The sequence below is a fragment of the Sorex fumeus genome, unplaced genomic scaffold (assembly GCF_029834395.1).
Source record: "Sorex fumeus unplaced genomic scaffold, SorFum_2.1 ptg000095l, whole genome shotgun sequence".
Taxonomy (NCBI): domain Eukaryota; kingdom Metazoa; phylum Chordata; class Mammalia; order Eulipotyphla; family Soricidae; genus Sorex; species Sorex fumeus.
In genome coordinates this window covers 4,550,036-4,577,654 of record NW_026606152.1, presented here as the reverse complement: position 1 = coordinate 4,577,654, position 27,619 = coordinate 4,550,036, and the positions used below count along the sequence as shown (strand labels likewise).

General features: G+C 61.8%; 2 protein-coding genes across 2 annotated transcripts in view; one reads left to right on the top strand and one right to left on the bottom strand.

The window, feature by feature from the left end:
* CRMP1 (collapsin response mediator protein 1) overlaps nucleotides 1-27,619 on the bottom strand; it is a 328,086-nt gene that overhangs the window by 270,055 nt on the left and 30,412 nt on the right. The window lies entirely within an intron of this gene.
* Nucleotides 719-27,399, top strand: EVC (EvC ciliary complex subunit 1). The gene is made up of 21 exons (XM_056132786.1): nucleotides 719-892; nucleotides 1,848-1,970; nucleotides 4,136-4,219; nucleotides 4,784-5,016; nucleotides 6,478-6,562; nucleotides 8,352-8,447; nucleotides 9,148-9,285; nucleotides 10,360-10,518; nucleotides 12,878-13,094; nucleotides 14,032-14,180; nucleotides 14,375-14,473; nucleotides 15,050-15,262; nucleotides 19,064-19,173; nucleotides 22,132-22,342; nucleotides 22,808-23,014; nucleotides 23,407-23,551; nucleotides 23,949-24,060; nucleotides 25,385-25,511; nucleotides 25,868-25,961; nucleotides 26,491-26,578; nucleotides 26,764-27,399. The coding sequence occupies exons 1-21, from the start codon at nucleotides 719-721 to the stop codon at nucleotides 26,843-26,845; spliced, it is 2,946 nt and encodes a 981-aa protein (XP_055988761.1). The 3' UTR covers nucleotides 26,846-27,399.

Sequence of the window (27,619 nt, the reverse complement as noted above, 5' to 3'; positions counted from 1 at the left end):
TAAGCCCTGGCTCTGAGCTGGCTGTGGGGACCTGAGGGCATAAAGGACACATGAGCAGGGACAGAGATGCTAAGCCGGGGCGCAGGGGATACATGCTTTGGACCTAGCCCTGGAAACAGGGGGCTGTCACGGCGGACAACTGTTGGGCTCCAGGGGGAAGCGCACCTCTCCCCAAGGGCAAACGTGAACTCCTCAAGTGGTGCTCCAGGAAGGAAACACCTCTGGAGGGGGGGGGAAACCAGTCCCCCCCCGGAGTGAGGGGGACGCGGGCCTCTGGCCAGGGGAAACACGGAGTCCTCCTGAGTGCTGCTTCTCGCCAGGGGGAAACATGGACTCTCCAAGTGGTGCTCCAGGGAGAAGTGCGCCTCCAGCCGGGGGAGGGGGAACCGGGGTCTCCCTGAGTGATGCTTCTGGGGCCGCGCGCCTCTCTCCGGGAGGATCCGCGGAGTTCCCCGGAGGTGCTCCAGGGAGAAGCGTGCTTCTCGCGGGGGGAAGGAGGGAAACGTGGACTCCCCAAGTGGTGCTCCCGAGGGGAGCGCGCTCTGGCCGGGGAAGCGCGGACTCGGGAGAGGCCGAGCATGCTCAGTGCGGGCCGGGCCGGGGCTGGTGCCTGGGCGTGGGCGGGCGACAGGCTCCTCCCAGGCGGGCGGCGGGATGCGCGGGCGAGGACCGGCGCGGGCGGCGGGATGCGCGCGGCCCGCGCCGACTGCGCCCCGCCATGGCCCGCGGCGCACCGGGCTGCGGGAGCGACGCGCGGCTGTGGCTGGGCCGGGACACGCTGCAACCGGTGTCCGCGCTGCTGGCCCCCGCCGTGCTGCTGGGCGCCGCGCTCGGCCTGGGCCTGGGCCTCTGGCTCGGTTGCCGCGCTGCCCGCGCGCGGCCGCGGCACCAGGTGGGTCAGCGCGCGGGGTCGGGGCGCGCGGGGCGGGAGGAGGGGGCTGGACGCCGCGTTCGCGGAGGGAGGCCGCGCGGGACCCCTCGGGGGCGGTCCGGGGCGACCCTGGAAGTGCTCGCCCACCTCGGACCCGCTCCCGCGATCTGTCTCTGAGCCTCCCGGGGGCGCGCGCCTCCGCCTTCGCGGCACTGTGGGCTGGCCCGGGCCGTCCGGAGGCGGGGACCCGCGTCCTGGCCAGCAAGCGGCTGCCCAGCCCGGTCCCTCCTTCCAGCCCCGCCTGGCCGGCTCCCGTCCGCTGGCTGCTGGCTGTGCGCGCATTCAGTCCCCTCCTGCTCCGCGCCTCGGGTGCGAGTCCGCCAGCGCCTTCTCCCGGGCCTGGGAGCCTGCGCAGGTGCAGACAGCCTGCCTCCGCAGGGCCTGGGGGGTGGGTGACCTGTCCCGGAGATGGCAGGGGGGCGCTGCCTGCGCTGTGCGAGACCCCAGTGATCTCCAGGACCGCCTCCCCTTCCCAAACAGTGCTGTGAGTTTGGGAAGTTGAGGGTACTGGCCCCAGTGGCACGAATGTGTCCCAGGACGCTGGGAAAGGCCCGTGGGATGGCCGTGTGCAAGCCGTGTCCCTGTGCCATCTCTCCGTCTGTCCTCTAGAGTAATTAAGATTGTTTTAAAACCCACCGCACGCTGCTGCTGGCATCCCGTGGGAGCCGCTGTTGGCTGTGGTGTGGCTGGGCACAGGGTCAGAGCTGGCTCCCAGGTCCCGAGAAACTGCAATGGGACCCTGGGAAGGTCTGGGTTCCCAGGAAGGTGCCCGGGAGGGGTCCTGTCTGCTGACCCCCGGTGGGACCCGCACCCTCTAGAGCAGACAGACGGGGGAGAGCAACGGGCCGGGCAGGAATCAGGGGCGAAGGCCAGGTTGGGTGGCCAGACTGCAGTGTCCTTCCCCTCCCGGTTCTAGAAAGATGATGCCCAGAGCCTGCTCAGGAATCTGGAGTCTAACGTGCCCGCATCCCCAGATGCCAGCTCCCCTGCCCGCAGGAGACGGAGAGAAGCCCAGCTGTCCAGGGAGGAGCCTCCAGATGTAAGTGGGACGCTGGGCGCTGTCGCCGGGTGCAGGAGGTGGGCATGCTGGGCCAGGGTGCCCACCTGTTCTGGTCCAGGCCTGGTCCCACCTGGCCGCCAAGTTGCGGCTGATCTGGGGTGGGTGCCCCCAGACTTTGGGGGGACCCAGGATCAAGGACCCACCCTGGCACGGCCTCATGTATGCACTGGGCAAGAAAAGGGGCTGTGGAGTCACTTCCTGATGACAGTGCCAAGGCCAACTGCCCGTTTCTCTGGTCATGGGGTCAGCTCTGGAATGTTCCACCGCAGGCTGTGTGCTTAGCGCCTGGGATCGGGGTGGGGTTGCAGGTCTCGGGGTCCTGTCTCCCCGAGAGCCACTCATCCGCTGTCTGGCTCCCCTTGGCATGTCTGACCCGTGGGTACCGGTGTTCTCATGCCCTTCAGGACTGAGCCCACGTGACCACGGTCCTGCTGGTGCCACGGTTGGGCGTGCAGTGAGTGGCCACAGCCCCGCTGTCCCTCTGTCACCTCTGGGCTGCTCCCTGGTTCTGGGCCCGAGGCTTTGTCTTTGGCCCTTGCTTGTCTCTGTAGCACAGATGGGCGAGACTGTCCAATACAGTCCTTCTGCCATTGACCAGTTCCATCCACACTGCCACAAACTCTCTGGCAGCTGCGGGGGTTCCGTTTATGTGGGGTAGCTTCCCACCCGTTAGACTCTGCGTGTCCCATGCCCTGGCGTGGTGCCAGGTGCAGCAGCAACCACGGTGCTTGGACATCTTGTTAAGGTGTGCGGACGTGGAATCAGCAAGTCTGGGTTCGGGGGAGAGCCCAGGAAGCGAGATGGCCAGCCCGAAGGAAGCACCAGCCTTACCGTTTTGTTGTTGGTTTGTGGGCCACACTTGGCAGTGTGCAGGGTTTCTCCTGTCTCTGCACTCTGGGATCACTCCGGGCAGTGCTCGGGAATCATAGGGGCTGCCGAGAATCGAACCTGGGTCAGCCACGCATGAGCGCCTGCCCAGCTGCGCTATGGCCGCTCTCCTTGCTCTCCGGAAACCACCACGTGCCTTCCGCGGGGCTACGACAGCCTCCCAGTGGGAATGTGGGGCCCTCCCCATCCCGCCAGCGCTGCCATGTGCTGTGCGCCCTCGGTGCTCTCTCTCTGCCAATCTGAGGCGGCCAGTGGCATGAGCACCTTTGCAGGAGCCTGTTGGCTGTCCCCTGCCTTGAACGTGCGGCCCCCAGCCCGGCCATGGGCTCCTCACAGCCAGGTTCCTCTTCCGGCTCCGATGGGCTCGTCTCCCCTCTCAGGGCAGCGTGACCGTGTCTCCCTCTGCCTCGCCCTGTCCCTACTCTGCCTGTTTGCAAGGCCACGGGAGAAGCAGGCCGTCCTGCCCGCATCTTGCCCCCCGCCGCCCCGGCCCTGAGCCCTCATGTTCCGAGCGAGCTTGGAGCCAGCCTCGGACTGCCGGAAGCTGAACGCACACACTGGAAGCCCTAGGGGCCTTGCCAAGGTCTCTTGGCAGGCTGGCTTGTCTGGCCAGGAGGGCAGAGCCGGGTTTGCAGGCAGAAAAAACGTGGATCCAGTTTGGTTTTGTTTGAGCTTGGGGCCATTCCCAGCGGTGCTCAAGGGTCACTCCGGGCCGGGCTCAGGGGACTCTTTGTGGTGATCACACTGGGGTTGGCTCTGTACAACACAAACCCTCAGCCCTAGACTGTCTCTGGCCCCGGGACCAAGTTATTAGGCAAAGGAAAGATGGTTGCAGCTACTTACGGCCTCCCTCCCTCCGATACAGGAGGTGGGTCTGATGCAGGGAGTCTGTGGGGTGGGGGTGGGGTCCCTTTAGGGTGGGCCTGGCTGGAGCCCAGGACAAATGACTCTCTAGGGAGAGATCTCTGCCCACCTTCCTCCGGGCCTGGCTGAACAGGAGAGTCCCAGGAACTCCCAGGGCCCAGGGGTCCAAGGGCTCCCAGGGGACGGATGTAACTGGGGACCACGTGGTGCCAGTGATGAGACTACAGGTCGGAGCCTGCAGGTGTGTGCCTGAGCCTGTGCGACTTCCTGGCCCCATGTGCCCGAGCCCCATACCATCTCCCCGCTGTGTGCCCGAGCCCTTCGTGTCATGCCCAACCCGTGCCATCCCCCAGCGTGCCACCTGTGTCGTCCCGGCCGCCTTCTCTCCCCAGGACTATGAGCCGCCCTTCCCCAGCAGCGTCACCTCATTCGCCCTGAAGGCCAAGGTCGTCTACCCCATCAACCAGAAGTTCCGGGTGAGCATCGGGAAGTGCGGGGGGCGGGGGGGAGGGCTCGGAGACACGCTTTGGTTTCCCATCTGGGGGTTTTAGGGCAGAATGCCGGAACAGGGACGTGTTTGAGGTTCTGCAGCTGCAGGACTGTGAGGGAATCTGAGGTTCACTGAGGCGTTGGGGGACAGGTGACCATGGTCCGGGATGGTCCGGGGATGGCAGGATGGCTCAGTAAGCCGGTGTCCTGGTAGTGCTCCCTGAGCTGGAGTTCCTGGGACTGAGACCAGATGGGCCCATGGCCTGCCTGAGTCTGTCTCCCTTGGCCGGCTTGCTCCTGAGGCAGGAGCTTCACCTGTGACTAGGAGTGCACAGCTGCAGCCCAGGGTTTGCACCTGTACCGGGGAGCTCACACTGCAGTGGGGAGTTCACACCTCTATGGGGGAGGGGGCTTCACACCTGTCACAGGGCGTTCAGTGTGGGCCAGGTGAGGGTTCAGTATGGTCGGGCAAGGTCAGTGTGGGTCCAGGAGGGGTCCGTGTGGCCTGGTGAGGGTCAGTGTGGGCCCCCGCTGAGCTGCTGTCCCCACAGCCTCTGGCCGATGGCTCATCCAACCCGTCGCTGCACGAGCACCTGCGGCCGGTGCCGCTGCCCAACCAGCCGGCCGACGCGTCACCGAGCGGCAGCCTGGGCAGCCTGGGCCCCGTGGCCAAGGACGAGCACAGCTCCTCGGCCAGCACGCACTCGGCCTCCAGCGACGAGCGGCTCCCGCAGCGTGCCTTCCTGCGGGTCCGCAGCTTCCCCGAGGCGCTGGCCTGCGAGAGGTGAGCTGGGCTCAGAGGGCCGGTGCTCAGCACCGACACATGGCAGCGCCCGTGGCACGAGCCACCGAGGGGCTCGGGGGTCAGACCTGAGCCCGAGGGACGGGCAGGGCCTCCACCACCCCCACCCAACCTCCTCCGGCCCATGACACGCACACTGAGCAGGGGCCGGGCACCTCCTGTGTCTGCTGGGGTTAATCATTGCCCAGAGGCTGGTCAGATGGTCCCGGTGGCCCTGGGGAGGTTGGGACAGTCTCCTTGACTGTTAATCAGTGACCGAAGTCCTCCGAGCCGCCAGGGATGCCGTTACTGCCTCCCTTTAATCTCGTTTGTTTGGTTTCGGTGTTGAGGCCACATCCAGCCGTGCTCAGGGTTACTCCTCACTCGGTGCTCAGGGTCACTCCTCACTCGGTGCTCAGGGTCACTCCTCGCTCGGTGCTCAGGGTCACTCTTCACTCGGTGCTCAGGGTCACTCGCTCGGTGCTCAGGGTCACTCCTGGCCAGCATGGGGTACTGTAGATGGTGCCTAGGATTGAGCCCGGGCTAGCTGTGTGCAGGGCCAGCACCTGTCCACTGCACTGTTGCTCGGGCCTGTTAATTTGTCACAAGGGCTGACAGTTGCGCCTGGGCAGGGGGCAAGGTGACTCTCACAGCCGTATGCTGTGGTGCTTGGTGCTCAGTCCCAGGGCTGTGCTGCTCAGGGCCCCGCACTCACGGGCGGGGGGCCCAGTGGTGGCAGGGTGGGAACACGGAGCCCACCACTTGTGCTGTCTCCCTGGCCCTCTACCCCTTGCTAAGATAACATGTGCCAGCCGGACACAGAGAGGCTGAGTGCCTCACCCAAGGTCAAACAGCAGGCGAGCCCGGAGGCCGGGCTGAGCCTCCCGCTTCCCTGCTGAGTCTTCAGGCGCCGGGCCCAGGGCGGGCCTCGGCCCACAGCACAGGTTCCAGCCTGGTCGCTTGGCGCCGAGCCCGTGAGAACATGGGACTGGACAGGAGGAAGCTGACAGGAGCAGCTTGGGGCCTTGGGAGCGGTGGGCTCCAGCCTGAGCTGGGCAGTGGGCGAGGCCGGACCGGCGCTGGGGGCGGAGAAGGGCCTGAGTTCACGCCCAGGGCCTCTGACCAGGACAGGCTGGCCAGGGCAGCCCACACATGGCCCGTAGACCAGGGCTCCCAGAGGGGAGGGGCTGCAGAAGCCCCCAGGGCAGCCGAGTGGGGGCTTGGGGCAGGTCGTGTCCAGGACAGCCCCAAGACCGACACCCCTTTCCTGCCCTGTAAGCCGGTCACCCGCCCCAGGCCCCGAGTCCTCGCCCTGGGCCCTCCAGCAGGCAGAGTCCTGCCAGGAACAGTCGAGGTGGGCGCCGGTCTCCCCCTGCCCGCAGGCAGAGCAGAGAGGGAGCCGCCCTCCAGCCCCGGCAGACCCCCTCACGCTCCTCCAGCCCCCTCCTATCTCCCGCCTTCCAGCCTGGACCTCGACTTGTGCCTCTATGACCTCCACCTCCAGGACCTACTGAGTCTGGACACGGCCCTGAGGCGAGAGAAGCACCTGGTAGGTGGCAGGGCTGCCCCCCTCGTAGCTCAGAGGCCGACCCTGGTGACCCCGTGGGAAGGGACAGCGTGTGGTGGTATTGGGGCCTGGTTGCCGTACAGAGTCTGTGCTCCCGGGGCGTCTCTGGAGATGGGCACACGCTGGGGGGGCTGCGTGGGTGTGTCCGGCACAAGGCACACAAGGGCCAAGCAGGGGCCTTGGGTGGAGGACTCGCCCTGGGGTTGGTCCCCGCACTAACCCTCCCCAAATGCACAGTGACACACACCAGCTCACACCTGCACACTCGCTACACACACGTCCTCTGACACATACAACTCTCGCACATCCACTCACCACACATCTCACCCTCCAACATCCTCACACATTCACACACATTCACTCATAGCCACACTCGCACTCACATTCACTCCCACTCATGCACTCACTCTCATACCCACTCTCACACGGACACAGTCATGTTCACTCACGCACACTCACAGAAACTCACTCTCACACTCGCATTCACACACACTCACACTCTCACATTTACTTACACTGTCCCACTCAAGTTACACATTCACTCATGCTCACACTCATACGCACGCTCACATGGACACAGTCACAACACTCACACACATTCACATTCACTCACACTTACACACGTTACACACACTCATTACACTCACTCACTCCCACATCACACACTCTCAAATTACACACGCACTCATACACTCACATTACACACTCACACTCACATTCACTCACGCACATTCGCTCACTCTCTCGCACTGTCACACACACTCTCACATTACACCGTCACACACTCACAGCTTGCCCACACTCTTGCCCACCCTGGCATTGCTGAGCCACACTGTCGTCACCTGGGGGCCGCGTGGCTTTCGGCTTTGTCGTCTGCGGGACAGACTCACCCTCTGGAGACTAGTTGCTCGGAGCTAAAGTGTTGGAGCCCCATGGCCGGGAGGGCCGGCCTGGGAACATCCCAGTTCTGTTTGGAGTCGAAAGAAAGCAGACCTGCGTCCAGTACGAGGGTCCCGGAACCAGCTGCCCACGGTGCCGGCTTCGGTGCTTCGAAGGCGGGAGGGGCTTGTCTCCAGGTGGTGCTGGCCCCTGGTGGACAGCGGGCACAGTCCTGGCCTCTGCAGGCTGTGGCCAGAGGCTCGACTGAGTTCCTCCCCGTGGGTGGGAAGGATTGTGTTGGTCTGTGCTGGTCCAGCGGGGCCCGCATCCAGTAGCCTGGCCTCTGAGCCTCCTCAGGGGCCGGTGCGGTGCTGGCAGAACCCCAAGGCTGGGGCCCGGGAGCCACGGGGAAGGTGCTCGCTGGCACGACTGCCTGGGCTCCTTTCCTGACACCCCGTGGCCCCCGAGCGCCAGGAGTGAGCCCCCAGCACAGAGGCAGGGATAGGTCCCAGGCACTCTGGGCGTGCTCCTCCTGCCACAAGGGACAGGCCAGCCTTCGAGTTAGAAATGTCCGTCCCAGCCCTGTGCGGTGCGTTTGGTGACCGTGCCTGGAGAACGCCTCGGCGCTTGGCGGGCAGCTGGTCCTAGGCTGGGGCAGGACCACAGGCGTGATGAAAACTGGAAGTCCTTTACAGCCCTCATGATAGTACATGATCTGGTGTCTTCCTGTAGCAAAATAGTGTGTGTGTGTGTGTGTGTGCGCGCGCGCGCGCGCGCGTGTGTGTGTATGGGCATGTGTGTGCGTGCGTGTGCGTGTATGTGTGCATGTGTGTGAAGGACAGAAAGGAGGCTTCAAACTCAAGCCTTCCTCTTGTTCCCTGTTTTGCAACAGATGTTTATTCAGATTTTTAAAATGTGTCTCCTTGAGCTTCCTAAAAAGAAGTCGGATGATGAATTATACCAGAAAATTCTTTCAAAGCAAGAAAACGTAAGTCTTCTGCCTATTTTTAGAGGGGAGGGATTTAAAAATAGTTTATTACTACGGAGCAATAGCACAGTGGGTAGAGCATTTGCCTTGCACGTGGCTGACCCGGGTTCAATTCCTTCGTCCCTCTCAGAGAGCCTGGCAAGCTACTGAGGTTATCCCGCCAAGCTACCCCTGGTGTATTGGATATGCCAAAAACAGTAACAACAAGTCTCACAGTGGAGACGTTACTGGTGCCCACTCAAGCAAATAGATGCACAACAGGAGGACAGTGCTACATGTAACCTAGGAAAGTATTTTTGCTTTCATCTATACAATGTTTTGTTTCCATCTAGTAGAATAAATAATAACAGCTGTTACATTGTTAACGCATAATGTAGTATGAAACTTTCACTTTCAGTTATAAAATAGTTGATTAGCATATGTACATTTTAATACCACATAAAAGTTGATACGTAAAAACTTGGGTACCAGTCTAAAAATAGCAACATATCTTTAAAAAGTCAAGATCTTTCGTTCTTGATTTTTATGGGTGGGAATAAACGTTGGGCTGCATGTCTTAAAGAGCACAATGCACGGAGCCACGAGGGACGGTGGAGAAATACTTAATACGATTTTTCAAAGTGAAAAGCATCGTCGTAGACGGCGTCGTCACCCCCCACCCCCAGCCCATTTACTGGCTCGGCTTTTGGCTTTTGCTCAGGACCTGGAGGAAATCGAGAAGAGCCTCAGGGCGAGACTGTCGGGCGCAGAGGGGGGGGCAGCCGCAGAGCCGGAGTACGTCACGTTGGCCGACGTGGAGAAGAAGGAGCTCGAGGAAGCGGAGCTTCTTGTCCAGCACGTACGTGCCCACGTGTCCGTGCGGGGGACGGTCACTGTGGCTTCCAGTGGAGACAGCAGGAGTAGCCAGAGCCCCCGCTTCCCCACGGCCGATTTCTGGAGAGAAAGGGGAGAGCTGGGTCACTGGGTTCCCACGGAGGCCGTGTCCTTCTGCGCGAGCCCCGACTTTGATTTGAGATTAGTCTCTCCGTTCCGGGAGCCGGCCTGTCCCAGGCGGCAGCCAGCTCCCTAGGGCAGAGCAAGCCGACTGCCAGCTTCTCTAGGCCAGGCTCCCACCCCAGCCTCTCCAGCGCCTCTGTCTCGCATAGCCCCCGGGTAGGTTACGAGTGGGCAAGCCTGGCTGTGGCGCCCGCTGGGTGCCAGGGATCGTGTTGGCTCTTGGGGGCACAGGGCGTCTTCCCGCAATCTTGCCAAGGACGTGGCCGTTCGTGTGCAGGGTTTGTGACTTCGCCCTCCCTTCGGTGCTCTTTGCAATCCTGCCCTGGGCCACCAGCACTGCCGCGGGCTTAGTTGTCCATTGTATTCTTCCCACTCTTTTGTTTCTTTGCTTTGTCTTGGGGTCACACCCGACAGTGCTCAGGGCTTACTCTTGGCTCTGTGCTCAGGGGTCACTCCTGGTGGAGCCGGGGATCAAAACGGGGGTCATCCACGTGCAAGGTGAGCACCCTCCACACTGTACCATTGCTCCAGCCTCTGCTCACCAGTTTCATCTGCCAGTGCACGTCAGAAATCACCCAGCGCCGTCCCACTCCTTGGGACAGGCTTCCCTTGTCACCATCAAGCTGTTCTTCCTCTTTAAGATGTGGCTGCACCCAGGAGTGCCACCCAGCCCCGGCCCTGGGCCTGCAGGAGTCTGAGCTGCAGCCTTCTGGATCTGACGGGCACCCCCAGTGCAGGGTGGGGCTCCTCTCCCTCTCCCGAGAAGGTGACTCTCACTTGGAGAGCCTCGCCTTGAGCTGTAGAGTTGGGGGTGGGGTTGTGATGGGGCATGGGAATCCGGAGTGCGTGCGGAGCCTTTCCAGAGCTTTCTTAACCAAGTGTCATGCCCTCTCTCGCTCCTTCCCCTCCTCTGCAGATGAACGCTTTCTGGAGGCAGATGGAGAACGTCCAGCACTTCCTAGTGGACCAGGTGAAGTGCTCAAGCTCCAAAGCCCGACAGCTCCAGATTACGCTGATGGAGAGAATGACGGTGGCCGAGGGGCTGCTCGAGGACTCTCAGGACCTGCAGGCCCTGGTAGTGTGGCCAGGGGCGGGAGGGGCACAGAGCCGAGCTGAGGAGACAGAGTCCCAGGGCCTCGGGTGCTGCAGGAATCATTGATCGAAGGCCCCCGTGTGGTGGGGTGCGCTAGAGAGAAATGGATTCACTCGCCCATCCCCTCCCTCACTCTCCTATCTGACCATCCACCCTCCCATCTGTCCCTCTGTCCCTCCATCCGTCCTCCCATCCATCCACTCATTCACCCACCCACCCACTCACCTATCCCTGTATCCATCATCTGTCCACTCATTCACCCACCCGCCCATCCAACCTCCATCCATCCGTCCATTTATCCCTCCTCCATCCACCCACTCTCTTACCCGTGCACTCACCCACCCCTTCGTCCATCCTCTCATCCGTTCACCTGTCTCTCCGTCTGTCTGTCTGTCATCCCACCACAGTGGGATTTTCTCAAGTGCGCAAACACATTGAAGTTAGCTGAGGAGGTCTGCAAATTCCTTGGGGCCCAGAGGGGGCCACACCCCACAGAGGCTGTGGGTCCCGTGGCCCCCCGGTGCTCCTGGGTGACCAGGCGAGCCAGGACGGATGGAGCTGGGGTTTCTCCTCACTGCCCACTGGGGTTTCTCCTCACTGCCCACTGTGCCTCTTGGGGACCCTGACCCGCCTGCCCGGCTCCAGCCCTGCTGGTGCAGTGTGGAGTGGAGCACCAGTGCCCCCTGCCCCCCTGATGGCGCTGCCCACGGGGAGTTCCTGTGCCCTCTGTGGAAGGCCTGCCAGCCCCAGGCAGATAGGCAGGAGACAGAGAGGGCGCTGCCAGGATCAGGAGCCCTGGGGTTGGCCACGGTGTGCGCATCCATCTCCCGCCTCGGCCGGCAGGGGGCGCTGTGCTGCACTGTAGGCTCCCTACGGGGGCAGGGCCAGTGCTGACCCCCGGGTCCCCCAAGCCCCTGCTGCGCCCTCCTGCGCCCTCCGTGTGCCCTCTGTGTGGCTGCTGATGGCAGCACTAGTCACAGCCGAAGGGCTTTTCCTTCCCTCTTTATTTATGTCCTATCTGCAGGACATTGATGCGGAGAGGAAAGGAATATCCTCAGCTGAGCCCTGGCTCCAAGGGGCAAGGGAAAGAATCACCCCATTATCAGTGTGTCTCCCCTTGAGCACCCACTGAGTGCTCCTGTACAGTCAGAGTTGGGGCGGAGACCACACTTAGCTCTGTTACCTCTGGCAGGTGGCTTTCCCTCTCTGACTCATCTGCAGAACAGAGACCAGAGAGGGTCAGAGAACCCACAGCAGGTGGGCTTCAGAACGCGCCTCCTGGCACCCAGACAGCCACGCCTGTCCAGCAGAGGGTTTCCTGCTGCATCGCAGGTGCCCTGGCTCAGAACTCAGTGAGCCCCGGGGGGGTGGGGGGGTGGCGCTGAGCTCTCGGTGGGGTCAGCGGGCTCAGCCCCTTGAGGATCAGCACTGGACGGGGGAGGCAGGGAACATGGGAGCGTGGGAGGGTGCGGGCCGTGCCCTGGGCACTGCCCCCCTCCCCCCCCCCACACCCGCTCTCTCTTTCCTGTCTCCTTCCCCAGGCGCCCAGCATACGGCCGGCCCCGACCTCTCCCTTGTTCCCCAGCCCACCCCTCCCCGCCCTGGAGTACAGAGGCGATGTTGGCAGGGCCAGGAGTGAGGGGCTGCGGAGGTCACAGGCCTCCCAAGCCCGCTTTCCTGGCCGCCCCTCCTGGCCCCAGCACCTGTCCTACGGCGCCCTCTAGTGGCCGAGGGCCGCACGCACTGGTGGTTTATTTCTGGATGCTGAGCTGCCCTCACTGGGCCTGAGGAGGAGGAGGCCATCTCCGCCCTGCCCCAGAGCAGCCCCACCCACCCCACCCCTCCCCAGCGTCCATCTGGAGGAGAGCCTGGACCATAGGGAGCTGGGACAGCCAGGACCCCCAGCCAGCTGGCCGCAAAGGCTAGTGCTCACAGTCAGGGCTGTGCCCGCAGGGTGGGGCATTGCTGCCTCTGAGAAGTCCTCCAGGTTTGGCCGGCGAGCTGGGGGTGTGGGGAGGGCCCGAGTAGAAGGGGGCAGAGCCTGCTGTGGGCCTGGAAAGGAACCGGGCGTGAAGGAGGGTGGATCTCCAGAGCCGGCCGATTGGCCAGACTCTCGGGGTCCATGGCTGGGCAAGGCCCAAGTGCTGGCCGGGTGCAGCTCCTGGGGAGGGTCCGGCCTCTTCCTTGGAATGCGACCCTGCTGGTGCTTGCCGTCCCCCCCACCCCGCCTTTGGGCTTCGCTGGAGCTGGAGGGGCGTGCAGCTCGGGCCCAGGCAAGATGAAGGGCTTCGGGTGAGCCCCTGACACAGCCCAGGGCGCTGACCGCCTGCTCGGCCTCCAGGACTCGGTGCAGAGGACCCTGGGCCGGGCGCACGCCGCTAAGGCCATGGAGGCCCTGAAGCTGCAGATGCAGGAGGAGGCGCGGTGCCGGCTGGCTGTGCTGTCCCGCGTCCTGGAGCGGCTCACAGCAGGGGGCCAGCTCTCTGGGCAGCAGAAGGAGGACACACTCACACAGCAGCATCGGGCCTTCTGGGGGGAGACCGAGCGCTTCACCCGAGGTGGGTCGCAGTCTGCGGAGAGACGGGGCGCGGGGACCCAGCAGTGCCCCTGAGCCGGACCACCCTGGGAGGGCCCCAGGGCACAGTCTGGCAGCTTCACTCAGAGAGTGGGACTCTCCGGGACCCCCAGAAGCCGGTGCCCAGGAAAAGTGCATTCTTCGGCCGCTCCCCATGCTGCAGAGTCTCGGGCCGGGGAAGGTGGTCCCTGCGCAGGGCAGGGAGGGAGCCCATGGGAGCGAGCATCGCATGCCTGTGCCCAGGCCCACCCCCACATCGCACCACACACGCGTTTGCCCGGACACGCCCGGCATTGCGCACACATGTGGGAGCCTGATGTTGCACACGTGTGGCCGAGGCTGACCAGGGCTGGCCGTGCAGGGCCTGGGTGTGGAGTCCACCTCGGATCGGAGGGGGTCCCAAGAAGGGGTCCCCACCGCTGCACTGAGGCGACATATCCCACAAAGCCCCCTCTGGGCTCATTCCCCATGTCTGTGTCTCCCAGACTCCATACCAGGAGCCGCCCGCAATTTCTGCCCCTACTGGGCATCGGGTCCTGAGGCAGGGTACAGCCAGCTCCGTGCCCAGGGGCTGCCAGCTTGGCTGCCACCTCTCTGCTCAGGAAGGAAGCTCCCTGGTGCCCTGTCCCTTCCTGGAAGGACTGCCCTGTTTGACTCTCACACCCTGTAGGGCCCCGTTTCCACACACCCAGGGCAGGGCTGCAGCTTGTCCACTGGGGGCACCATCCATGGCCACCTTGTCGCCTGCTCCTGGTTCCTGGGACCCCGGTGGAGGTGGGGGTCCCACCAAGGGCTTGGAAGGGTGAGGCCTCCAGGCACAGGCTTGGAGGAGCCGCAGAAAGGGTGGCACTTCCTGGGGCGCCCCACTCGCCAGCGTGGGCAGGGGAGTGACCAGCAAGGCCACGGCTCATTCACTGCAGAGTTGGTCCAGCAAGGCCAGGAGCTGGTAAAGGCGGCGCTGGCCCGGCAGGCAGAGAGCACAGCCGAGCTCCGGCGGGCCCAGGAGGAGGAGCAGAGGCACTTCCTGGCCGAGACGCAGCCACCCTCAGACCCCAAGGGCTTCCTGCAGGTAACCCCCCCCCCGTGCCTCCCCCAGCCAGCTCCAGAGCCCACTTCTCTCCTCGAGGCTGCCCTGTGCCTTACCCCAGCCCCAGGGGTCCTGGGATCCTCATGGGCACCCCACTGTCCCCTGGGATGTTGGGAGGAGAGGTGGGGGTGGAACCCCAGGAGCAGCCTGGACGACTCAGCCCCCCTCACCCACAGGCTTTCCACGCGCTCCTGGAGCGGCAGCAGCTGATGCTAAGTGAGCAGGAGGACCAGGAGACCCTCGGGATCACTGAGGCCCTGGTGGCACTGTGCCAGGTAGGAGATGGGCCACAGATGGGGAGGGGGCAGGTAGGGTCAGCAGGTCCCAACCATTGTGCAGAGAGTCAACGGGCTACATGCACTCTGTAGGCTCATGTGCACGTGTTTGAGTATGTGAGTGCAAGCATGTGAATATGTGGATGTGTGAGTATGTGTGTTCATATGCAACATATGCTTGTATACATGACTTTGCTTTTGTGCACGTGTTTGAGCACATTATGCACACGCCACAAGTGCATGTGTATTGTGCACATGTGCAAACACGTGTGCATGACGTTTGCACGTGTGCTTGGTGCCTTGTGCACTGCATGCATTGCAAACGCTGCGTGTGTGGTACACCTGTGTGTGCCAATGTAGCTGCTTATGTGGGAGGGTGCATGCGTGTTTCTGGATGTCCTGTGTGTGTGTGTGAACACGTGTGCATGCAGCTCCAAGTGCCACCGGCCCTGGTGTGCGCTGAGAGTTCGTTCCCTAGACGTTCCCCAGGTCTCGAAGTCCCGGAGAGTGGCAGAGGGATTCCTGGCCCACCAGTGAGAACACAGCCAGGACCCCATGTGTGCCCCCCGGCTGCAGGAGCTGTACCAAAGCACTGTGGGAACTTTCCAGAAGTTTGTGGACGTGCTATTCCTTGAGACGCTCCCAGACTTGACGGGCCTGTCCAGGGCCCAGTGCGAGTGCCTGCAGCAGGAGGTGCAGGAAACTACGGCCCAGCAGCTGGAGAAATCTGATCGCTTCCGGAAGCAGCAGTGGACGCTCTTCCAGGACCTTCTGGAGCAGGAAAAACAGGTGTGTGCTTCAGAAATGGGGTACCCAGCCATGCCCAGGCATGACTGGCAGTGCCAGGCGCCCCAGCAGCACCCTCGCAGAGGTTGAAGGATAAGCAGATCTGTGCTCACAAGGAAAAGTCGGTGGGCGGGGCCTCTGTGGAACCCACCCACAACAGGAAGTTAGTGGGCATGACCCCACCCACAACAGGAAGTCAGTGGGCGGGGTCTCCGTGGACCCCGCCCGCGACCGGAAGTCAGTGGGCGGAGCCTTCCAGGAACCATCCAGAAGCAGCCAGATCTGTTCTAGTAAGTCAGGCAACCCTAGGAGGCGGCTCGTGGGGCTGAGCTCCGGCACCCAGCAGTTTCACAGAGAAACTCGCTCGTGGAAACAGGTAACAGGTATGCAGCCGAAAGGATGAAGCTGCCCGCGATGTCTGCATCCGTGTCCCTGCACCTCTGCTGTGACCGACCGGGGTGAGGGGCTTGGCAGGCGTGGCAGGGTGAGAGCATGAATGGGAGAGGACCCTCTGGGAGGAGGGCGAGGACTGGGAGCATCTGAGGAAGGGGCGTTGCGTGGAGTGACGTGGCCAAGGAATGTGGCCCCTCGCGGAGTGAGGCAGGTGCGAGCTGGCGCCCGGAAGCAGCAGGCCATCCACACTGGGCTCCAGCCAGTGAGACCAGGCACACCGCAGCCCTCCAGTGTCCCGGAGTCCCGCTGGGTTATTTCCAGCCCCCGCGTCGGTGGGACAGGTTTTCAGCCACATCGAGGGCAAGAATTTTACTTTAAGAGATTAGAACCTGGAACCCAAGTAATAGCGCAGAGGGCTGACGCGTGCAAGTCATGCTGCATAGGTGTGGTGCGGGTTGCAGCCCTGTCAGCACACAGCCTCAGACCACCTCTGTGTAACCCCTGAACACAGAGCCAGGAGGAACTCCAGAAAGCACTGCTGGGAGTGGTCCAAGCTTCTCCCCCACCCCCGAAAAGCGGAATTAGAAACTGCCCAAAGGAGAAGCATTAGATGAGGAAGACCTGAAGCCACGTGCGATTCTCTCCTGCTGCCCAGCTCAGAGCAGCAGCGTCCTCCTGCAGCCAGAGGGACGCGGGTCATCCTTGGGCTTAGGGCACAAGCTCGGTGTGTCCCACAACGGGAGGCCCAGCCTCGCTGAAGTTCTCTCCCACGCTCTCCCCTCTCCCGTGCTCCCTGATCTTCCTGCTAGGAAACAGGAGCCTGGGATTCCCACCTTCCCATGACTCCTAGAGGCTGCTGCTGCACAGAGAATGTGGGGGTGCAGTCCTGAACGCTCCCCTCCCCGGCCCCCACCAGGTCAAACCTGCCAGTGCCTCCATGACCCAAGAGTGCACTCAGAAGAAGCCATGGAATTTGTCTCAATCAAGTGTTTGGAGGCACTTTATAAAGAGCAAAGGCCACGTTTCTTGGAGCTGCAGTGGGCCGTGCTTGGCCGCCATGGGCTTCATGCTGGCCTGTCTGATTGGTCTAGGCCAACAGCCACTTAGTGCCCATGGTCTGGCATCATGCTTGTGTCTATATCCCATATCTGGCCTGTACCACTGTTTGTGTGGACGTTCCACCGCTGAGCCCAGCGGCAGGGTCAGCACAGATAGGCAGAGCAACTTGGCAGCAGCCTCTGCCATGTTGGACACGAGGACTCTGCTCCTGACTCTGTGTTGGCACCTCAGGCACTCTAACTGCGGCGCCAAGGTCTCCACTCACCTACAGCATTAGACTGTCACTTCCCTTCTCTCCTCAGTGGGCACCACGTAGTATGGTCCCCTGAGTCCCACCAAGAGTGACCCCTGAGTACAGAGGCAGGAGTAAGCCCTGAGCAGTTCAAGTGTGGCCCAACTCCCTGCCCCGGAAAAAAAAAGACGGAGTGAAAAGAGTCATAAAGCCATGTACACCCCTCGATGGGGGACAAGGGGAAGGAGAGGGAGGGGCCCTCCTGGCCACCTCAGCCAGACTGTACATTGCTCAGGCCCAGCAGTGCGAGCAGCCACCCAAGCCTCACCTGGCAGTGCTTGAGGGCCCGGGGGACTGGGCACTGAACCCCAGGCTTTGGCATGCGGGTACACTGAGTAGTCCCCAGCCTTTTACAGTCATAGAAACAAATGCAGTTGAGTTAAGGGATAGACTTGAGTGTGGCTGAAGAAGTAGCCCTGACAAGAAGATGTGAGTGGTGCATTCAGGACACCGCACTGACTGCTGCACTGACCATCGAAGGCCAAGGGGGTCAGACTGGGAGGCCAAGGGGATGTTTCCTGGAGCAGGCGGGGTAGGAACCGGCTGACTTGATGCAACATGAATCCCAGCATAAAGGAAATGGTGTGTAACCTCAGGCATTCTGGGCTCAGGATTGTCTGCCAAAGTCTGGCCATGAGGGAAATGGAAATAAAACATGGAGCTCTAAAAACCTTAGCAAAAAGCCAAGGAACTTAAGGAAGGAAAACACAACATTGGCCAGAGGAGTGTTGGTTCTGATTTTTAAATTAGTCTAGAAAATAGGTTGGCACCAAAGTCAGAGCAGTGCCATTAGGGTGGGCAGAAGAGACACTGCTTCTCCCATGCAGATAAGACCTTAAACAACAAAAGATGGTTGATCTGCAGCCTGGATAATCCCTTCCTTGGACTTATGTGGATAAGATGATCTCTGTTGAAAAGACAATCTAAAACCATCAGCCGTGATTAAGATCCTCGGTGTTTTGCTGGTATAAATCAATATTCCCGGCCAAGGAGATTTGCCTTGCAATACCCATGAGAACGTACCTCAAGATTCTCCCAAGAGCAGGTACAGGGTGCCTGGAGGGAGCAGGCCAGAATGGGAGTGAGCGTTCGGAGCAGTTCAGGGTATGCTAAACCATGAGAACCTTCTTGCTCCTAGGCAAGGAACCGCATCTAGACAGATGAGAATTTTCTCCAAACTCGGACTTCTAATACAGTCCAAATTCAAAGCTTATTTCCCCCAGAGTTTGAGGATTGATTCCAAAGTCACAATGAAGGTTTGGCTGCTAGGAGGAGCATGAGCGCCTAGGCAGACCTGCAGTCTCGCTGGGGGACCAGGGACTGAGCTTCTGGGAGGAAAGCGAGCTCTTGAAATTAGGTGCAGGCATTTATGGAAACCATGTGAGACGGACTGGCATGGCAGGTGGGTCACAGAGAGAAAATAGCTAATGAAAGGGCACCCAGACCATCTGCACTGATTTATGCATAGAAAATCCGTTCCTTCCACACACCATAGAAAATGTAGGGGCCAGAGAGATAATACAGTGGGTAGGGTGCTTGCTTTGCACAAGGCTGACCAGTGTTTGATCCCCAGCACCCCATATGTTTCCGAGTCCACCAGGACTTATCTCTGAGTACAGAGCCAGGAATAAACTCTGAGCATGTTGAGTGTGGCCCAGAAACAGAATAAAACAAGAAAATACCTTTTCATGCTTTCACCTTAATGCTTGTAAATTAGAAAAATTTAATACACCTTTAGCTGAAAATACATGAGAAATATGACTAAATTGGAGGGGAAAAGATTATTGTCTTCGCTTTTGTTTTGCGTGGGCACACCTGGCAATGTTCAGGGGTTACTCCTGACTCTGCACTCAAGGGTCACTGCTGGCAGTGCTCAGGGGACCATGTCGGGTGCTGGGGACCGAACGCAAGTCAGCTGTGTGCAAGGCAAATACCGTCCCCGATGAGCTAGTATTACTTCAGCTCCAGTTTTGTTTATAAAACTAGGAGCAAAAGGCATGACCCAACACACGCAGGGTGGAATGGGCTTGGGTTGACCCGCCACTCTGCCTGGGGCCTAGGTCTGGATGGAAGAGTGCGCTCTGTCCACGGTGCTGCAGACTCAGCTCCGGGAGAGCCGGGAGGACATCGTCCAGCACGTGCTGAGCCGGCTGGGAGGACTCAGCGAGGAGTGAGTACAGGAGCTGCTGGCTGCAGGGCGGAGGGCAGAGTCCGGGATGTACCATGACGGGCACAGGGGTCTTTCTGCAAGGCGTGCACGCTCACCGCCCAGAGTGGCCTAGAGACCGGAACATGTGAGCGCCGCTGCGGCTGCAGAGGGCATGGCCGGAAGCAGGGGGCCAGGGAGGCGTGGCCAGAGGCAGAGTGTCCTCAGGGCGTGGCCGGAAGCAGGGGGCCAGGGAGGCGTGGCCAGAGGCAGAGTGTCCTCGGGGCGTGGCCGGAAGCAGGGGCCCGGAGGCAGATCTGGCTTTGGCAGGGAGCCGTGCGTCCGCCCCTTGCAGGCAGCACAGGGCTGGGCACGCGCACCCGGGACAGCCGCCCGACCAAGCACCCAGCCCGCGCCTCCGGGTGACGAGGCCCCGCGGACCTTGCAGTGCGAGCCCGTCTCTGGCCGGGGCAGGCTCTGCCCGGGGGGCCCGCACCCCAGAAAGTCGCGCCCAAGCCGGCCCTGCTCATTTTTTTTTTATGTTTTTGCCTTTTGGGGTCACTCCCGGGGATGCTCAGGGGTTCCTCCTGGCTCTGCCCTCAGGAATCACCCCTGGCGGTGCTCGGGGGACCGTATGGGATGTTGGGACCCGAACCCGGTCCAGCCGCGTGCAAGGCCAGCACCCTACTCACTGTGTTCCAGCTCCCGCCCCCTGGTTTATTTTTACGCCTTTGCTGCAACTGATTTTTTTTTTCCCACTTGATCCGAAGCATTTCTTATTTTGAGAAAATTGAGCCGAGGTAGCCGTCTGAGTAGCAGCCTAGGCTTCCCGGAGAGCCGAGCGCGCCCCAGAGGGGCAGGTGGGGGAAGCCCCGAGCCCCGTGGCCTCGTGCTCAGCCCTAGTGCAGATTCACTGAAGTGTTTGACTACATCCTACTATTTGTGTGTTCCGCGTTGTGTTTCTTTTTCTCCCCCAATTTTTGTTCAGATTATTTTTAAAAATTATTGATTGGGTTTTGAGGCCACACCTAGTGGTGCTCTGGAGCTACTCCTGGTTCAGTGCTCAGGGGTCAGTCTCCGGGCTGGGGATGGATCCCGGGCCTCCTGAATGCAGAGCCTGCCGACTGAGCTACTTCTCTGACCCCAAGAGGATGCAACTTTAAAAAAACTATCCGATGTTAGCCCTTTTTAACTATTATAAATTATTTTTATTTTTCCTAGAGTTGTTTAGAGATTTCAGTTTGCATTCTTGTCAAAGTCTAACCTGCGTCCGGCTTGGGCAGTCAGACCCTGAGACCCCCGAATTCTGTATCCCTGGTCTCAGAGGCTCAGGAGGTCCCAGGGCTCCACCCGAGGCCTCCTGCATTCAGACCACAAGCACCGACACCTGGAGTCCTCTCTCTGGCCCTTGTGTGTGGTTGGGTTTTGTGCCTGTGTGTGTTGCTTGTCTTGAGTTCATCTGTGTGCGGCTTGAGCTCATGACTCTTTTCTTCAGCTTCTGAAGATTCCTGCTGCCTCACAATCGCGTAAGATTCCTCTGCCCTTCCCGCCGCCTCCTCCCTTGCCCTTCCTGGGCTGCCAGTCGCAGGCCTCTGCGTCTTTGGCTGGATTCCCTCTGTCTTTCACAAGCTTTACTGTCTGGGATTTTTGTTGTTTGGTTTTTCTGTATTTTGGGCCACACCTGGCAGTGCTCAGGGCTGACTCCTGGCTCTGCACTCAGGAGTCACTCCTGGTGGACTCAGGGGACCTATAGGGTGCCAGAGCTCGAACCCAGGTTGGCCACAAGCAAGGCACATGCCGTCCCTGCTGTGTCATTGTCCGCTCCCTCCTGCTGACTCCTGTTCCTCTCTGCAGCTGCCCCTCCCTCTGGTGCGAGGCTCACATTCCAGGTTGGTTTCTGTTTTCACTTCTAGAGTGTCCACTTTACCTTTCAGTTCTCTGGCACGTTCTTTAATTTCTGGGACAAGTGTATCAGATTGTTGTTTGGTCACACCGATCTGTGGGAGTTTCTGCTGTTGGCTTCTTCTCTGTCTCACTGGCTCTCTCTGTGTGCGTGGTTACGTTCACTGCCGCCGCCCAGGGCCAGGAGCACTACGGGACTGAGTTTCAGACAGTACTCCTCAGCCTGCTCTCCCCCGTTGACCCCCACCTGTCTATGTCCAGGCCACACACCAGCGGCCAGAACCAGACCAGTGGCTTTGCAGGGTACTGGGCCTATGGACAGGCCCTGGTCCAGGGACAGTGGCTGCAGACCACTGGCTCAGACTGGGCACTGGGCTGTAACTCCAGAGAATTTGTACCAGCTCACACCACCAGATGCTAAGCCCAGAGCCACAAGCTTCTGCGCCACTGAGATCAGGAGCCTGAATGGCCTGCAACCCCCGGATTGGATCGTGCCTGTTCACACGGAGACTCAGTGGGGATGCAAGTGCCTGAGACCGCACAGAGCTCCCCGCCACACAGGAGGGACATGCAGGGGCAAGAGCCGGGGGCGGGCAGGGCGGAGCTGTGCCTAAGGGTCAGCCCCAGTTGGCCCTGGAAGAGCACACAAGTATATGTGCACAAGAGTGAACATCTGTGTGCATGCCCTTGTGTGTATCTGTGCACGGGTGCATTGTATGTGCACGCACATATGTGTATGGGCGCACTATACATGTGTTCATATGTATATTTGCATGTCTGCATGTGCACAATGTGTATTGTGTGAGCACATACGCACACGTGTATGTGTCCATGGGTGCACGTGTCCGTGTGTGCATATATGTGCATGCATGCAACTGTGTGGAGAAGAAAGGCGGGAGCAGGAGCCCCAGAACCTGCACGGCAGCTGGCGCTACAGAACAGCCTGGGGGTCAGCCCCACCCACCAGAGGCCCCCAGTGGGAAGGGACCCGCCCGGAGTCGGGTGCAACGCACGGCAGGGACCATCCCCACCGGTGAGCCCAGAGCCCTCGGGGCTGACCCGCCCACCCCTCTCTCCCAGGTCCGTGCGGGGGGTCCTGCAGGGCCACAGCCTGCTGCTGCGAGGGGCGCTTCGCCGTCTGGCCCTGCGCGGCCATGCCCTTGCCGCCCTGGCGCAGATGAGGCTGTCGGGGAAGAAGAGCCTTGTGCAGGAGCTCCGGGAGCAGCGGGCACTGGAGCAGGGCACCTCCCCCTGCCTGGACGAGCACCAGTGGCAGCTGCTCAGAGCACTGGTAAGACCCGCCACCGCCCAGGCACCCAAGGGCCCCTGCTAGGACCTGGGTCAGAGCGAGGAATCAGAGCGCACACAGCCTCTACTCAGAGCACACATGTGCCCTCCACCTGCCGCATGCAGCCTCCACCCAGGAGGACTCAGCGGGCAGCTGCTCCTGCCCACCCCCCGCCCCTCTCCAGGGCCAGCCCGACAGGGACATCAGAGCTCCTTAGGCCCTGCCTCAGTTTCCCTGATGCCCCTCGCTACCCTCCGTCTCAGACCTGACCCCAGCTCTGGCTCTGCTTGTGCCTCGTAGAAAGTCACTCGGCGTCTCTGAACCTCCGCAGCCGCCTCACTCCCTCCCGAAGTCTCCGAGGCATTGGGAAGGGGGTGAGGCTGCGGTGTCCATGTGGGCACCGAGGGCCTTGGGCACGCTCGAGCCTTGAGGCCCTGTTTCTCTCCTCGCCTTGGCCTGCCCGTGCAGGAGGCGCGCGTGGCAGAGGAGGCAGGCAGGCTGCGGGACGAGGCCCAGCACGTGCGGCAGCAGGTCCAGCAGCAGCTGCTGGCCGAGGCGCAGGAGCTGGGGCAGCTGCTGCAGCAGCACACGGAGCGGGCCATCGCGCAGGCACTGCTGGGGCAGGCACGCCACGCGGCCACCAGGAGCCGGGCCAAGGACAGGGATGACGGCAAGGTACAGAGCCCAGACGCCGGACCCTGCTCCCTGGCTCACCTGCCCCACAGAGCAGATACCGGGAGGAGCCCAGCTCTCGCCCCACACCCCCACCCCCCACCCCCGTTCCTCCGGGCTCCAGAATGACCACTGCCACTCCAGGCGGGAAGTGGGACTCTGCCCCAAAGCTCTGCCTTGGTGCTCCGAGAGGAAGGGCCCTTCTGGCCCACTGGCACCTCCTGGCCGTGGCTGGGTGGGAGGGGAGGCGGTTACACAGCAAGCCTGAGACCCGAGAGAGAGGCCTGGTGTGGACCAAGCCCTCGGCCTCCTGCGGCCTCACCTAGCCAGGCTGGTGGCGGGCATGGGCGGACAGTGTGGAAGGGCCACCCGCTCACCTCTGCCCGTCCCCGCAGATGGCCCTGGTGGAGGCGGCCGTGGAGAGCGTGTACGTGACCAGCGCGGGCGTGGAGCGGCTGGTGCGCACCTACGAGCAGCAGCTGGGGACGGTGATGCAGGAGCACCAGGGCCGAGCCCTGCTGCGGCTGCAGGGCCTGCGAGGTGCGTGACCGTGGGGTGGACGTCTGCCCTTCACAGCTTTGTCTGGCCCCGCGTGACACCCGGCTGCTCTGGGGTCACCCCGCAGTGCCCTTTTGGGCTCCGGCGGGATGAGATGTCGGGGCTGGGTGCTGCCCTGGGGTACACTGCGGGTCCTGGAAGGCCTTAGCCTCCAGCTCCCTTGTGGCCAGTGGGCAGCAGATGGCCCCAGGCAGGGCTTTCCCTTCTGGGGGAGACTTGCACCCCACAGGGTCCCTGAGACCCCGCTGGGGTGATCCTGAGTGCAAAGCCAGGAGGTGGCCTCAGAGAGGAGGGCAGGCGGGTGGCCAGTGGGCGTCCTCGCCCTGCGCACAGCGCCCACTCCTCTCCTCTGCACTGCCCTCAACCCTGTGCCCTCTAGGGGAGAGAGTGGAGAGCTACAGGCTGCACAAGCAGCAGGATCTCGACGTTGCCCACCCGGGGCCTGAGGCGGCAGGAGGTGTCCAGGCGCCCAGCTCCGCCCTGCACCAGAGGTGAGGCACCCCTTTGGGTGGGGCGGGACGTACGTGTGTGTGTGTGTGTGTGTGTGTGTGTGTGAGAGAGAGAGAGAGAGAGAGAGAGACCTTCTGTCCAGAAACCAAGAGATCAGCACTGTTTGGGTGTTGGCAGTGTGTCTGTGTGCCTGCATGTGTCCGTGTGTGTGCGTGCAGAGCGGCTCCTGTCCTGTCCCCCAGCTCATGCTTCCTGCCACTTTCAGTTCCGGTTTCAGCTCCAGGGGGTGAACGTGGGGGCGGTGGGCAAGGGCACTACCCTCGGCACTACCCTCACACCCACCTGTTTGTTCAGTTTCTGTGCCCCTAGTCCAGGGTGGGCCTCGGGAGGGCAGAGCCAAGTCCCCTCCTCTCTGCTGTCTCATCATGGCCCAGACAGAACTGGACTGCTGATGGGGGCGGGGTGGTAGGGCGGTAGGGGGTGGCGGTATGCGCGGGTGGTGCCTGGGGGAGTGGATGAATGAATGAGACGGTGGGTGGGGTGGATGCTTGTGGGTGGAGATATGAGCCGTGTGCAAGGTGGGTGGGTAGTTGGTCATATAGGCAGCAGGTGATTGGATGGGGAATGCAGGGGGTATGGATGGGTGGATGGGTTGGTGGGTGGGTAGGTGGCTGGCCAGCTGTGTGGGTGGATGGACAGATGGGTGGGCAAGTGGGTGAATGATTAGATGGCTGGGTAAATGGATTGATGGGGGGTGGGTAGGTGGATTGGTGGGTGGATAGTGGTAGATGGGTGGGTGGGTGAATGTGTCCATGGGTGGGTGACTGGATGGGTCGGTAGGTGGGTTAACAGGTGGATGGGTGGATGGGCAAGTGGATGTATAGGTGTGGAGGGTGGACGGATGAGTGGATGGCAGATAGGAAGTGATGTTGACGAATGCTGGGGTCTTGTAGGATGAATAGAAGTTTGCAGGGAGCAAGAAGAGCAGAGTGTGATGGGCCTCAGGCCTCGGTAGCTTCAGTGAACCTGCCAACAGCTGGTTCCACCTTCTGGGTTAGCTCCGCTCCTTTGAGCAAACCCGTCCTGAGGAGCCACTGGGAAAGCACAGCCGGGGGTGGCCCAAACCCAAAGTAAGTGAAACAGGACGGAGGGATGCGCCCAGGAGCCTCGCCCCTGAAGACCGTGCCCCACAGAAAGCCCCTGCTGCGCAGCAGCCGCTCACCCCTTAGTCTTCCACACTCCGCTTGTGTCCCCAACTGCTTCCACATGGAAGGCGACGAGGAGCCCTTGGGTAGAGTCAGGCAGCCCTGTGCCCACAGTGGCCGTCGGGGGGTCAGGGCTCAGCCGGGCTGTGCCCTTCTCCAGGATGTGGGCGCAACATAAGAAGTTCCTGATGCAGTTCACTGCACACCAGCGGGTCCGCCTGCGCGCCCGGGATCAGGCGGCCAGGGCCATGGAGAGCCTGCAGGCCCAGCTGGACACGCAGCTCCAGGTACAGGCCAGGGCACCGCAGGTCAGCGTGGGCTCAGAGGGTGGGCACCCACTGCACCATGCTCGGAGGGCCCTGAGCACCGAGCCCCTCCCAGCTCCTATGTACCCCCCACGCACACACCTGCATATCTGCACATGGATCCCTGTGCCTGCGGCCACTGCATCAGGTCCTGGGGCCCAGCAGGTGCTTCATTAGGGAATAATGTTGTCCCAGAAGTGGTGCTTTGTCACCGCGTGGCTTACCAGTGTGAGTGTGAAGCCCTGTGCCAGAGCAGAGGGCACCACGCTGCTGGGGCCAGTTCCTCAGGAGCAGAGCCCTGTGGGGGCGGCACCCGACGGAGTCCTCTCTGTACGCAGGAAGCCGAGCAGGTCTTCATCTCCGAGCTGGCTGCATTGGCCCGGGTGCCCCTAGGTGATAGCAGAACATTGCCCCAGAAGCGTGGACTTCCAGGTCAGTGCTGGCTGCAGGGTCACCTCTGGGCAGTGTGTGTCCTTAGCAAGCTCAGCCTCTCTGGCTCTTGTGGGTGTGTGCAGACAAGCTTTATACCCCCCCCCCAACTCCCAGTGCTGTAGCCATCTGTCTGCTTCCTGGGGACGCTGCAGTAGGCCATCTGCCCCCTCCCCCATTTCCCCATCTGGAAAAGGGGTCTACGTGGAAACTGCCTGTCCCTCAGCACGCCTCCCCCTTAGGTGACGGCTGTGCACGTGGCTGGTGGAACGTGGAGCCGGCCATATAGGGGCATAGACCAGGGCTGGGTCTTCTCACTCCCCCCGAATCGTGCAAGGGACTGTGGGGCGGGACAAGGTTCACACCTCCAGTTCGCCCCCAGCTCTGCCGCCGTCGCTGCGGGTTTGGGGTGCCGCAGTCCTGCCCACACCCCTTGAGGCGGGAATGTGGGGGGACAGCAAGCACAAGCGCCCCATCATACTGAAGGGCTGTGGGTGCCCTGAGGCCCAGCTGGGTCACATGTTGTGTGCAGAGAAACCCCCGAGGACCAGGAAGAAGAAGCCCCCTCCCAGGGACAGATGCGACCCCGGGGCACGCGAGGAGGAGGACCCTGCTGCAGGGTAGGTCCTGGATGACGTGCCATGGGCCTGCTCTCCAGCCTCGCGGGGTGGGAGTGCAGGGGGTCCGTCTCCCACCTTGCTGGGCGCAAGGGGCGCATCCCCATCACTGCCTGGGGACGGTGGTTTCTGCCCCCTCAGGCCCGCCAGGTCCTGGCCAGGTCTGGATGGAGCCTTCTCTGTGGCAGCAGCGCCAGGCTGAGCCCGCAGGACAGAGGAGGAGCGGAGGCAGAAGACAGCAGGACCACGAGGCCCAGAGCGGACACCTAGCGGGAGGCCCCAGCCTCACCCCTCTTCGTAGCCCCGCCCCGTCCTGCGTGGCTCTAGGGGCCTTCGTAGGCCTCGTGCCTCTCAACGCAGAGACGGGACTTTGCACCCTTGGAGCACTTCCTTCCCGGTCCTCTTTTCCCCAGCACCCACCCCCCACTTCTTCTGTAAGACACTCCCCCGCCCCATAACCTGCCTCCAAACGTGGGAAGGTCGGGTGGGGTAGAGACCTGGGCCTGGCTGCAGGGAAGGCCCCCGGAGCCCTGACTCACCCCGCTGCCCTTCAGGATGGGGTGCGGCATGGCATCAGGGGGAGCCCCTGGACCCCTGAGCGGCCACCCCTTAAATGATCACTCCCGGGCAGGCCAGCGGGCTGTTTATTTTTTCACAAGCTTTGAGTTCAGAAATAAGGACCACAACAAATCAGTTGTTAAGTAAAAATGGGGGTGATTATAAAGGAAAACTGTAGAAAACTTTAAAAATCGAACTGTCCCGTCAACCGCCTGGAGCGCCAGGACCAGCTGCCCAGGAGCGGGGCACGGCTGCGCCCCCTCCCGCGCCACCAGCCCTGCGCGGGGATGACGAGAGCCATGAGCACGGCCCGGCTCAGGCCTGAGGTCCAGAGCTGGCTGCAAGGACACACGGGCCGCAGGACACAGGTCTGGGACGGAGGGCGCGGTGGCTGGCTGGCCCTCTTGGAGATCTCAGACCTCAGTGGGAGGCTTTTCTCCAGTGTAGACTGGGGCAGGGGGGGGAATGAGTAAACATCTTGTGTTG

Excerpts from the sequence above, each read along its gene's own strand:
- EVC (XM_056132786.1), top strand. The coding sequence starts at position 719 with ATGGCCCGCGGCGCACCGGGCTGCGGGAGCGACGCGCGGCTGTGGCTG. Across the intron at positions 13,095-14,031 it reads GACCGAGCGCTTCACCCGAG|AGTTGGTCCAGCAAGGCCAG; the intron begins GTGGGTCGCAGT and ends CATTCACTGCAG. Across the intron at positions 25,512-25,867 it reads AGCTGGACACGCAGCTCCAG|GAAGCCGAGCAGGTCTTCAT; the intron begins GTACAGGCCAGG and ends CTCTGTACGCAG.